The sequence below is a fragment of the Coregonus lavaretus genome (genome assembly GCF_964263955.1).
Source record: "Coregonus lavaretus genome assembly, chromosome: 20".
NCBI classification, from domain to species: domain Eukaryota; kingdom Metazoa; phylum Chordata; class Actinopteri; order Salmoniformes; family Salmonidae; genus Coregonus; species Coregonus lavaretus.
The window spans coordinates 12,882,499-12,896,399 of NC_140007.1; the positions used below are offsets into that span (position 1 = coordinate 12,882,499).

The window sequence follows — 13,901 nt, forward strand, 5'->3', positions numbered from 1 at the left end:
GGGGCCAAGCTTCCTGCCATCCAAATCACATTTTTCAAATCAAATCTAATTGTATTTGTCACATGCGCCGAATAAAACAGGTGTAGACCTTACAGTGAAATGCTTACTTACAAGCCCTTAACCAACAATGCAGTTTTAAGAAAAATAAGTGTTAAGTAAAACATTATTTTAAAAATCATTAAAGAGCAGCAGTAAAATAACAGTAGCGAGGCTATATACAGGGGGTACCGGTACAGAGTCAATGTGCGGGGTCACATGTTAGTCGAGGTAATTGAGGTAATATGTACATGTAGTTAAAGTGACTATGCACAGATAATAAACAGACAGTAGCAGCAGCGTAAAAGAGGGGGGGGGACAATGCAAATAGTCCGGGTAGCCATTTGATTGGACCTATATGCTTGGCGGTGTCAGAGGAAGGCCAAAAAAATTGTCAAAGACTCCAGTCACCCAAGTCATAGACTGTTCTCTCTGCTACCGCACGGCAAGCGCCAAGTCTAGGTCCAAAAGGCTTCTTAACAGATTCTACCCCCAAGCCATAAGACTGCTGAACAATTAATCAAATGGCCACCCAGACTATTTGCATTGAGACCCCGCCCCCCCCCCCCCCCCCCCCCCCCACCTACAGCTACTCACTGTTTATTATCTATGCATAGTCACTTTACCCCTATCTACATGTAGAAATTACCTTGACTAGCCTGTACATTGACTTGGTACCGGTACCCCCTGTATATAGTCTCATTTATTGTTTTATTTTGTTACTTGCCCATGCGAGGAAGTCAGGCTATGACAACAAAACCAAAAGTGTACTGTATGACAGAGTCATAGACCGTTTTGCCAACATGAAAGAGAGGAGGATGGCATTGGCGTTCAACTAGTCTACAAATGGGGTGAGTCATCATTTTTTGTTTTACTTGCGCACGCACACACACACAGAAATCAGTTATGGACAGCCACATGATATTTAGCAACATTGATTGGACTAAATCGTTTTTGGTATCTATACGTTTGTTTTCAGTGTATTAACAAAGCATATATAGCTTTGTTGATTTGATGTTTAAATGTTTACGTTGAGAATGTGCTGGAATAGCGGAGGCAGTGCGCCTGTGCTGCCTTGCGGTAACTAAGTCAGTAGTAAGCTGTCCAAAACATGAACTTGCTTGACCATGCTGCATGTGATATAACTGTATGCAATATATGCTTTGTGGACTTCACCGGACAGATGTTGCTCTCCGGTTTTGTGATGAACAAATGTATGTGTAGTTGAATTTATTCCGCCACTGTGTGACTGTTGTCTTTTTGTTGTCAAGGCCTTATTGTAAACTCAGCAAAAAAAGAAACTTCCTCTCACTGTCAACTGCATTTATTTTCAGCAAACTTAACATGTGTAAATATTTGTATGAACATAAGATTAAACAACTGAGACATAAACTGTTCCACAGACATGTGACTAACAGAAATTGAATAATGTGTCCCTGAACAAAGGGGGGGTCAAAATCAAAAGTAACAGTCAGTATCTGGTGTGGCCACCAGCTGCATTAAGTACTGCAGTGCATCTCCTCCTCATGGACTGCACCAGATTTGCCAGTTCTTGCTGTGTGATGTTGCCCCACTCTTCCACCAAGGCACCTGCAAGTTCCCGGACATTTCTGGGGGGAATGGCCCTAGCCCTCACCCTCCGATCCAACAGGTCCCAGACGTGCTTAATGGGATTGAGATCCGGGCTCTTCGCTAGTAATGGCAGAACACTGACATTCCTGTCTTGCAGGAAATCACGCACAGAACGAGCAGTATGGCTGGTGGCATTGTCATGCTGGAGGGTCATGTCAGGATGAGCCTGCAGGAAGGGTACCAGATGAGGGAGGAGGATGTCTTACCTGTAACGCACAGCATTGCGATTGCCTGCAATGACAACAAGCTCAGTCCGATGATGCTGTGACACACCGCCCCAGACCATGACGGACCCTCCACCTCCAAATCGATCCCGCTCCAGAGTACAGGCCTCGGTGTAACGCTCATTCCTTTGACGATAAATGCGAATCCGACCATCACCCCTGGTGAGACAAAACCGTGACTCGTCAGTGAAGAGCACTTTTTGCCAGTCCTTTCTGGTCCAGCAACGGTGGGTTTGTGCCCATAGGCGACGTTGTTGCCGGTGATGTCTGGTGAGGACCTGCCTTACAACAGGCCTACAAGCCCTCAGTCCAGCCTCTCTCAGCCTATTGCGGACAGTCTGAGCACTGATGGAGGGATTGTGCGTTCCTGGTGTAACTCGGGCAGTTGTTGTTGCCATCCTGTACCTGTCCTGCAGGTGTGATGTTCGGAAGTACCGATCCTCTGCAGGTGTTGTTACACGTGGTCTGCCACTGCGAGGACAATCAGCTGTCCGTCCTGTCTCCCTGTATCGCTGTCTTAGGCGTCTCACAGTACGGACATTGCAATTTATTTCCCTGGCCACATCTGCAGTCCTCATGCCTCCTTGCAGCATGCCTAAGACCCTGGGCATCTTTCTTTTGGTGTTTTTCAGAGTCAGTAGAAAGGCCTCTTTAGTGTCCTAAGTTTTCATAACTGTGACCTTAATTGCCTACCGTCTGTAAGCTGTTAGTGTCTTAACGACCGTTCAATAGGTGCATGTTCATTAATTGTTTATAGTTCAGAGAACAAGCATGGGAAACAGTGTTTAAACCCTTTATAATGAAGATCTGTGAAGTTATTTGGGTTTTTACTAATTATCTTTGAAAGACAGGGTCCTGAAAAAGTTACGTTTCTTTTTTTGCTGAGTGTATGTCACGGTGGCGTATGAACGAATGGGTTATAGACCGTAGCAGTGCGTGGATAAAATCACTGAGGAAGCCAAGCCAAACCATATTACAACCTATGTTGTGATAATTGCGTTGTTTGCTCTATAACCCAATCGTTCATACGCCACCGTGATATACAATAAGGCATTGACATCAAAAAGACAAGTCACACAGTGGCGGAATACATTCAACTACAAGCTCAAAACTCATGCTACAAGCACATAACTTGGCAAGCTCATACAGTAACTCATGCTTTTATGGTTCTTCAGTTACTGTAGGTTTTTATAGCCTAATTGTTACTGAGTTAGGTAGCTGGCAAGCTAGTCTCAGTCTGGATGCAGACCGTTACTTTAACGTTATATTGATGGCTATCCATTTTGACTTTCCACATAAACTGAGTTAACGTTATGTCTTTGTCTCCCACTAGTCAGATACTAGAGGCTGCACGACCCTGACAATGCTTCTCCCAACACCAGTGTACTGAATGCAGGTAGCTACATATTGAAATGAAAGTAGTGTCTCAAATGTTGATTCACATTTACCCATTTTGTCTGTCCCCTAAAACCTTATGTCTTTGTCCCCCAGATACTAAAGACGACATGATCCTGAGAGTGTTTTTTCCACCACCAGTGTAACGAGTTGGAAAGAACACTGCCCGCCCAAGCATTGATGAGGCCCGAAAGTCATAATGTAGCTTAAGTATACATGTGGAGTATTGAATACTATTTAATATGGAATACTGTAAACCAGATGCGGGAAGTAACTAATTACAAATACTCTCATTACTGTAATTGAGTAGTTTTTCCAAGTACTTGTACTTTTTTTGTATTTTTACTTGAGTAAAATGTAATTGAAGTAAAAGTACTTCTACTTGAAGTGGCTATTTCAGTACTCTTCCCACTCCTGCTGTAAACCATGCACAAAGTGGCTGGACTCAACTCAATGCAGATTAACGTCTACACACAGCAATAGACTATATAGGAGTATAGCATGTTCTGAGCAAAAGGAAAGGCCACAATTTGTGTGTGTGCGTGCGCGTGGCGGGCTTGTGCAAGAGTGTGATGTGTCTTCATTATTGTTCAACATTTTATAATAATATTCTCTAATCCCCTGGCTGGAACCAATATGGCTGAATATCTCCGCCAGGTGACCAAAAGAACAAGAGACCCGAACCCTTCAATCTGACTCTCGGGACAATCGCCTCTACTCCCTGGCATTCACAATAATTAATGGGCAGGCTCTGGAGCAGAATACATTTCTTTTTTGTTTTACATAAGTTCCTATTGAAAATTGATACCTGGTAGTCTGCTAAATGACTAAAATGTAAAAAAAATGTTGGGGGAATAGAGGGTAAAGTGTTTACCTTTCTTCCGCCCCTTTCCTCAGCTTTAATTGGTAGGGCTGCTGTGATAAACAAATACAGTTGTATTCCTTATTTGTTGTTTATCTGTTGCATGACTTCATTTTGTAGCTGAAATTAATATCTGAAAATAAACATTTTGTATTTTATCTACTATATTTGTCATGATTGGCCATATGTAATTTAAAGAATTTCATAGACGGTGTAGTAACATTGATTGTTGTTGTTAGAAGTATTTGTACATTTATAAAATTAACAGATTATGTAATAGAGAAAAGGTAGAAAAAAATAACCCAGCAATAAATTAAGAAATAACCCACTGCTTGGTCAAAAATGCATGAATAACTATAACCCAGCAAAATAATAAAAAGCAACCCACTGCTGGGTCAAAATAACCACCATTTTGGGTATATCATTCACGTAACCCAACAATGCTGGGTCAAAATAACCCAGTGCTGGGTATGTACTATAGTGACCCAGTGCCGGGTTACAGAAATTACCCTAATTGGGTCATTATTGACCCAGCATTTGAAAACAAGTGGGCTCATGCATTTTTTCCAGTCAAAGGTTCCTCTGTGGATTTTATGTTCAGCCCCTACTCTTGCAATTATGTTAGGGGGGGGGGGGGGCCTAGATTTGACCCCAAATCCAATAAGACGTCCAAATGCAATATGGCTGCCACAATATTATTAAAGGTCCAATGCAGCTGTTTTTATCTCAATATCAAACCATTTCTGTGTAACAAATAAGTACCTTACTGTGATTATTTTCCATAAATTTTCAATTTTTTTTAAACAAAAGCTTCTTAGCAAAGAACAATTTCTCAAGCAGAATTTTGCTAGGACTGTCTGGGGGTGGTCTGAGTGGGGAGGGGAAAATGAGCTGTTATTGGCAGAGCGGTTTGGAACTCTCTTTCTAATTGGTCTATTAACTAATTTGTCACCAGGCAGGCCAAAACTCAATTTTCAAACAGCTCTTACACTAAAAGGGCATTATCATAATTTTCACAATTTCACAGTATTATTACAACCTCATAGTGTGGAAATATATATAAAACACAGGAAAATCTAATTTTTGGTAAAATTCATGATGCCGTTGACCTTAACAAGGTCCACTGGAACAGTGGAAGCAAAATAGCCCCATAACATCAAAGATCCACCACCATATTTTACAGTAGGTATGAGGTACTTTTCTGAATATAGTTCTGTTTTTCATTGCCAAACCCACCACTGGTGTGTGGCCAAAGAGCTTTATTTTAATGTCATCTGACCATAGCACTGGTTCAAATCCAAGTGCCAATGCCCTTTATCAAACCCCAGGCGGTGCTATGGTCAGATGACATGAAAATAGAGCTCTTTGGCCATGCACACAAGTGGTGGGTTTGATGTCTACAAACAGAAGCATATGCAGAAAAGTACCTAGGGTAAAATATGGTGGTGCATCTTTTGTTATCGGTCTTTTTTGCTTCCACTGGTCAAGGGGCCCCTTTTAAGGTCAACGGCATCATACAAAGTACCAGGACATTTTAGCCAAAAACCTGGTAGGCTAAAACATGGCCACAAGTGGATCTTCCAGCAAGACAATAACCCCAAGCACACATCAAAATCCACAAAGAAATGGTTAATTGGCCACAAAGTCAACATTTTGCAATAGCCATCTCAGTCTCCGGACTTGAAATCAATTGAAAACGTGGTTTGAATTGGAGAGGGCAGTCCATAAGCGCAGACTAAGGATGTCAAGGATCTGGAAGGATTCTGTATGGAGGAATGGTCTAAGATCCCTCCCAATGTGTTCTCATTTGAATAAAACATTTTAGAAAAAGGCTCAGTGCCGTTATTCTCGCGAGGTGAGCTATTAAAAGGTATTGAAAACAGGGGTGTCAATAATATTGACCCTACCTTTTTCAGAAAAAAACTATTACTTGTTAAAGAAAATCTCTTTCTGCGAGCAATTTGTATTAGTGTAAAATGATGTCATTTCCCAAATTCTTTGAGCATACATTTGAATTATTTTTGCTCATTGTTATCAAGGGTGTCAATAATTTCGGACCTGACTGCCTGTGCAGTCGGAAAGTATTCAGACCCCTACACTTTTCCACATTTAGTTACATTACAGCCTTATTCTAAAACGAATTAAGTACATTTTTTCCCTCATCAATCTTCACACAATAGCCCATAATGACAAACTGAAAACAGTTATTTTGAAATTCTTGCAAATGTATAAAAATCAAACAAACAGAAATAACTTATTTACATAAGTATTCAGACCCTTTGCTATGAGACTCGGAATTTACCTCAGGTGCATCCTGTTTCCATTGATCATCCTTGATGTTTCTACAACTTGATTGGAGTTCACCTGTGGTAAGTTCAATTGATTGGACATGATTGGGAAAGGCAAACAACTGTCTATAGGAGGTCCAACAGTTGACAGTGCATGTCAGAGCAAAAACCAAGCCATGAAGTCGAAGGAATTGTCCGTAGAGCTCCGTGACAGGATTATGTCGAGGCACAGATCTGGGGAAGGGTACCAACACATTTCTGCAGCATTGAAGGTCCCCAAGAACACAGTGGCCTCCATCATTCTTAAATGGAAGAAGTTTGGAACTACCAAGACTCTTCCTAGAGCTGGCCGCCCGGCCAAACTGAGCAATCGGGGTAGAAGGGCCTTGATCAGCGAGGTGACCAAGAACCCGATGGTCACTCTGACAGAGCACCAGAGTTCCTCTGTGGAGATGGCAGAACCTTCCAGAAGGACAAACATCTCTGCAGCACTCCAACAATCAGGCCTTTATGGTAGAGTGGCCAGACGGAAGCCACTCCTCAGTAAAAGGCGCATGACAGCCTGCTTGGAGTTTGCCAAAAGGCACCTAAAGGACTCTCAGACCATGAGAAACAAGATTATCTGGTCTCATGAAACCAAGATTGTACTCTTTGGCCTGAATGCCAAGCATCAGGTCTGGAGGAAACCTGGCACCATCCCTACGGTGAAGCATGGTGGTGGCAGCATCATGCTGTGGGGGTGTTTTTCAGCAGCAGGGACTGGGAGACTAGGGATCGAGGGATAGATGAAAGGAGCAAAGTACAGAGAAATCCGTGATGAAAACCTACTCCAGAGCGCTCAGGACCTCAGACTGGGGCGAAGGTTCACCTTCCAACAGGACAACGACCTTAAGCACACAGCCAAGACAACGCAGGAGTGGCTTTGGGACAAGTCTCTGAATGTCCTTGAGTGGCCCAGCCAGAGCCCGGACTTGTACCCGATCTAACATCTCTGGAGAGACCTGAAAATAGCTTTGCAGCGACGCTCCCCATCCAACCTGACAGAGCTTCAGAGGATCTGCAGAGACTTAAATGTAAATGTAAAGAATGGGAGAAACTCCCCAAATACAGGTGTGCCAAGCTTGTAGCGTCATACCCAAGAAGACTCAAGGCTGTAATCGCTGCCAAAGGTGCTTCAACAAAGCACTGAGTAAAGGGTCTGAATACTTATGTAAATGTGATATGGCTCATTAACCTTTATGGACCAAATAATGATGATCCACACTTCTTTGACAATATATATAATAAATTATCAACCCTGCAAGCAATTCAAGACTCTATTATTATGGTGGGAGATTATAATACCGTTTTAAATAGCTCAATGGACCGTAAAGGAAATCACACAACAAACAATCACCCTCATGCTCTTAAGGAAATCATGAATGTCATGGATACATTAGAACTAGTAGATATATGGAGGCTGAAATATCTGGATCTAGTGAGATATACATGGCGGAGACTCAATCAAGCTAGTTGTCTTGACTTCTTTCTTATGTCATTCTCGTTGGCACCAAAAGTTTAAAAAGTGTTGAAAGGGGACAGAATGCGGTCGGACCATCATATAATTGGCATATACATTACTCTTGCTGAATTTCCACGTGGGCGAGGATATTGGAAATTTAATCAAAGCCTATTGGATGATAACTTGTTTTTAACTAGGACAGAGGAATTCATAACTGATTTCTTCAGACATAACATAGGTACAGCAAATCCCCTTATTCTATGGGACACCTTTAAAATGTGCCTTTAGAGGCCATGCAATTCAGTACTCATCTCGAAAACAAAAGAAATTTAGGTCAAAAGAGTCCATACTAACAAAGGAAATAGAAGGTCTAACAGAACAGATAGATAGCAATAAAAACTGTAACATAGAGGCTCAGAATAAATTAGAGGAAAAACAAAAAGAAATGGAGAAACTTATTCAAGAAAGATCAAGTGTAATATATTATAATAATAAAGCAAACTGGATGGAATATGGGGAAAAATGCACCAAATACCTTTTTTAATCTTCAGCTGTTATTGGCAGAGCGGTTTGGAACTCTCTTTCTAATTGGTCTATTAACTAATTTAGGGATGGTACCAAAAATAATTTACTGAAACTGGTTACAAATGCCGGAGTCACCGATGATTCACCAAATGATATTTTGAAGGAGGAAACAAAGTACTTTAAGCATATGTTTTTGTTTCAGTCGCCTCCATCTCCTCTAACTGAAGCTAATTGTAGAGATTTTTTTCTATTGATAATGTAAAATTAACAGCCTGATGTGAAGGTGAAATTACAGAGGAGGAACTTCTGGATGCAATTAAAGACTTTAAGTCCGGGAAAACTCCAGGGATGGATGGCATACCAGTCGAGGTATACCAAACCTTTTTTGATATACTCAGAGGACCGTTATTAGCATGTTTTAACCACTCCTATGTAAATGGTAGATTATCAGACACTCAAGAAGAAGGTCTGATTTCATTATTACTGAAACAGGATACAAGTGGAAAATACAAAAAAAAGATCCAGTCCATTGAAAAAATTGGAGGCCCCTTACACTTCAGTGTTGTGATGCAAAAATTCTAGCAAAATGTATAGCTCATAGAATTAAAAAGGTATTGTCGGACATTATTTATTCTAATCAGACAGGTTTTTTACATGGAAGATACATTGGAGATAATATAAGGCAAGTATTGGAAACAATAGAACACTATGAAAAATCTGGGAAACCAGGCCTGCTATTCATAGGAGACTTCGAAAAGGCATTTGATAAAGTACGACTGGGGTTTATATATAAATGCCTGGAGCCTTTCAATTTTGGAGTATCTCTTATAAAATGGGTTAAAATCATGAATAATAACCCTAGGTGTAAAATAGTAAATAATGGCTATTTCTCAGAAAGTTTTAAACTGTCAAGAGGAGTGAAACAAGGTTGTCCACTATCGGCATATCTATTTATTATGGCCATCAAGATGTTGGCTATTAAAATCAGATCCAACAATAATATCAAAGGATTAGAAATCCAGGGCTTAAAAACAAAAGTGTCATTGTACGCTGATGATTCATGTTTTCTTTTAAATCCACAACTTGAATCCCTCCACAGCCTCATAGAGGATCTAGATGCATTTTCTAACCGCTCTGGATTACAACCAAATTATGATAAATGTACTATATTACGTATTGGATCACTAAAAAATAAACATTTTACATTACCATATAGTTTACCAATAAAATGGTCTGATGGTGATGTGGATATACTCGGAATACATATCCCAAATGAAATAAATGATCTCACTCCAATACATTTTAATAGAACGTTAGCAAAAATAGACAACATCTTGCAACCATGGAAAGGTAAATACCTGTCAATTTGTGGGAAAATCACCTTGATTAACTCTTTAGCATTATCCCAGTTTACCTATTTTCTTATGGTCTTGCCTACGCCTAGCGAACAGTTTTTTAAATTATATGAGAAAAAAAGATTCCATTTTATTTGGAACGGCAAGCCAGACAAAATTAAACGGGCCTATTTATATAATGAATATGAATTCGGAGGACAGAAATTATTAAATATTAAAGCATTAGACCTATCACTAAAAGCTTCAGTCATACAAAAGTTATACTTAAATCCGAACTGGTTCTCCAGCAAATTAGTAAGATTGTCTCACCCAATGTTCAAGAATGGCCTTTATTCAGATTACAACCTCACACTTTCAGTTATTTGAAAAGGAAATCATCTCCCAAATATCACTATTTCTAAAACAAGCCATAGAAAGTTGGTTGCAATTTCAATTTAATCCTCCAGAAACAACAGAACAAATAATGCAACAAATATTGTGGTTAAATTCAAATATACTAATTGATTAAAAAACATTTTTTTCTTTTGACAAAATGTTTAAAAAAGGTATAATCTTCGTAAATGATATCATCGGTAGGACTGGTGGAGTTATGTCGCACATGCAGCTAACAAAACCATATGGAAATGTCTGCTCTACCCAAAATTACAACCAAATAATTGCAGCATTACCGCAAAAATGGAAGAGGAAAGTGGAAGGGGGAAAATGTAAGGAACTTGTCTGTCGGCCTTGCATTAAAGAATATAATTGGTTAAAGAAAACTGTGATAAATAACAAAGTATACCAGTTTCATTTAAGGACCAAAGGATTGACAGCCGTCCCATATAGATTGCAAAATAGTTGGGAAGAGATTTTTGACGTACCGATCCCATGGCATAGTGTTTATGAACTGATACGCAAAACGACGCCGGATTCAAAACTTTGAATTTTTCAATTTAAATTATTATATAAAATTCTTGCTACCAATATAATGTTATTTATATGGGGGATACACTCTTCCCAGCTCTGCATATTTTGCTGCGAAGAGACAGAATCATTAGATCATTTGTTTTGGTACTGTCCATTTGTAGCTTGTTTTTGTACACAGGTCCAGGAATGGCTAAAGGATTGCAATATTTACCTGGAGCTAACCTTGCAGATAGCATTACTGGGTGATCTGAAAAGTCATAGTCAATCGATCAATAATATAATAATACTTTTAGCAAAAATGTTTATTTTCAATTTACAATCTGTATAAACAATGAGAATAGAAAGGTTCAGAACTTTTGTAAAACATCACAGTACAGTTGAAAAATATATGGCAAATAGAAATCCAATATGGATGGTGTTAAGAGAAAGATGGGTGGTGTTGAATGGAGTTGAAGGATGGGACTAATAACAACTAACAACAACTAATAACAACAAGATAACTAATAATGTAAGCATACTGTGTCCATAATAAGTATATAGGTTATAGGTTGAGAGCTTTTGAGAAAGAGCACAGTTAGAAAGATATGGCATATAGAAGCAAACCGGATGGACATCATGAAAATGATCGGAGAGGTTGAGGGTAGAGGAAGTTCAGGAGTAAAAACAAACAAAATAGAATTATTGTTAAATTGACTGTGTCCATAAAATGTACAGTGAGGGGAAAAAAGTATTTGATTTTGTATGTTTGCCCACTGACAAAGACATAATCAGTCTATAATTTTAATGGTAGGTTTATTTGAACAGTGAGAGACCTCCATCAAATGGTATTATGGCATTCTTTTGGGAATTTGGACGCCATATTGGATTTGAGGTAAAATCCAGGGTGACCCCCAACAATAATCTGTGGCGGCCTCATGACTTAATTGCTAGAGTAGGGGCTAAAGATAAATTTTTTCAAGGAACATTGGGGCCCAAAACATTTAATATCGATGTCTAAGCCCACTTGTTTTCTTTAGAGCCGATTACAGTAGCCACAACATCAAAAACCATGTAACTATATATCTTTTTGTCAGGCAGGCCCACACAGCACTGAATGAGAGCACATTTGATTTAGAAAGTTGTCTGTTATTCAGCTACCAAAAAGTAAAGCTTACATTCATCATAAATATCCATAGTTCATATTTCCGCCTATTGTATCTCTGTGTTTACAGGTGTATATTTCCAAAGAAGCATGCTGCAGACAACACTTGTATTCCAAATTTGAGCAATATCAGAGCTTGCAATATTGAATTACACACTGTAAGCTTATGTGGCACATCCCCCCCTCCAGCCAGGCATTATTCTGCACTTTTTGAGTTTAGGGGGTGTGTCACAATATCTATCGATTTAACCACATTTGCAGTAAAATATATTTACACAACCATCCATTTAATAGATGAGAGACCTTTATAGATTTGAAAAAACATTGTTGTGTTTTTTTATACCTCAGGTAGAGGTATCTATACATTTTGGGGGCCTTGCCACTAGCCTATTGCTTGAAGTGTGCATTTTGAATGATTGTTTTCAACCCAGGTCTGTGTGTATCTGTTTATCTCCCTGCAAATCAAGTCTATTAATTTAAAATGATATTATCTGAAAGAAATCACCAATGTCCTCATAAAATATGGTATACGGATATTTGCTTGAGATGTGCATTAATTTCTATTACTTGCTTTTTAACTCAGGTGTCAGCACTGAGGGGAATGCCTCCACCAGAGGGTCCTGGTCCTAATCCCTGGGCCCTCTCAGAGTTACTGGGCCAGCGGAGGCTTGTGGTGTTGGGGGTGCTAGTAGCATGGATGGTCCTCTTCCACCTCCTGGTGAACGTGTGGCTCCTCTGTCTCTTCACCAGCCTGCTGGTGGTCCTGGGTGGCTGGCTGGGGTCCCGCGCTGCCCTGGATGCCAACAGCCTGCTACACCTGGAGCACTTCGTCCCCTTGGGTAGATCAGAGAAGGCCCTCCACTCGCCTGAGAGCGAATGGAGGCTGGACCACGAGATCCACAGCGCTGTGCATAAAGCCGTCCGGGACTTTGTGTCGTCCTGGTACCACACCATGCTGACAGAGGAGGAGGGGCCGGGGGAGTTTGAGCACATTATGCGGGACGCCATGTTGGATTCAGTGATGGAGCTGAAGGAGAGGGCTCGGCGCGTGGACAGGAGATCGCTGGTCCAGAGGACCTTGGAGCTGTGTGGCTGCCACCTGCAGAGCTACATGACAGCCAGGGAGATGATGAAGCAGGCGGAGGCACGGCTGGGGATGCAGCACAGAGACAGCTCCAGCACCCCCAGCCTGTGGGAGTTGTATAGCCAGGCGGATGCCCCCCACCCAGCCCTGGCTAGTCCATCCACGGAGCTCAGCTATTCCCGGGCCGTAGTGGACCTCCTAATGCAAGTCCTGGTCCCGTTCCCTCACCTAGAGACCAGGACAGGGAGGTACATGGTGGGGGAGTTGATCACCTGTAACGTCCTCCTCCCACTGGTCAGTAGGGTGTCCGACCCTGACTGGCTCAACCTCACCATTGTGGACTTGTTCACCAAAGCCAAAGAATCACCGGATGAGTCCCTTGATGAGCTCCCTGATACTCTAGTCCAGCTGCACAGGAGTCAGACCCAGCAGGAGCTCTGGACCCGGACCCGTTCTACCTCCTGGCTCCAGACTCAGAGAGACCAGAACGAGTCCAGCAACAGCCCCACTCCTCCCAAGCCGGCCACTCCAGACTCCCTGGACTCCATGGAGTCCTACCATATGGCAAAGCCAGATCTGAAGGAGGAAACACGGCAGTACTGTGGAGCGATCCTGCCAATGTCATGCATTGGTCCATCGATCAGAATAAACAGTTGTCCTGTGTCTATGGATCTGCTGAGGCCCTGCAGCGGTGGCAGCCGCCTGTGTCAGGGTGTGGACTCAGACCTGGAGTCCCCATCGACAGAATCAAAACAGCTCTCTGTGGAGTCCCTAGACCAGATGGACTCCGAGGAGGACCAGACAGACAGTTTCTGTGACTGTGCCTCCCCTACCAACTTCTGCAGTGTGTTTGAAGATGAGCCGCCTGGATGCTTCGGCAACATGAAGGTCCTGGGACCCAAGGTTTGTTTGTTTATTGGTCTTTCAGCATTCCTACATGTTCTTAAAAACA

The 13,901-nt window shown here is 41.4% G+C and overlaps 1 protein-coding gene across 1 annotated transcript in view; it reads left to right on the forward strand.

Annotated features, from left to right (window-relative positions):
• snx19a (sorting nexin 19a) overlaps positions 1 to 13,901 on the forward strand; it is a 44,132-nt gene that overhangs the window by 2,489 nt on the left and 27,742 nt on the right. Inside the window, exon 3 of the mRNA XM_084184810.1 lies at positions 12,449 to 13,852. Within this exon, the coding sequence (XP_084040936.1) occupies positions 12,467 to 13,852 (1,386 nt within the window). The 5' untranslated portion in view covers positions 12,449 to 12,466. The remainder of the gene's footprint in view (positions 1 to 12,448; positions 13,853 to 13,901) is intronic.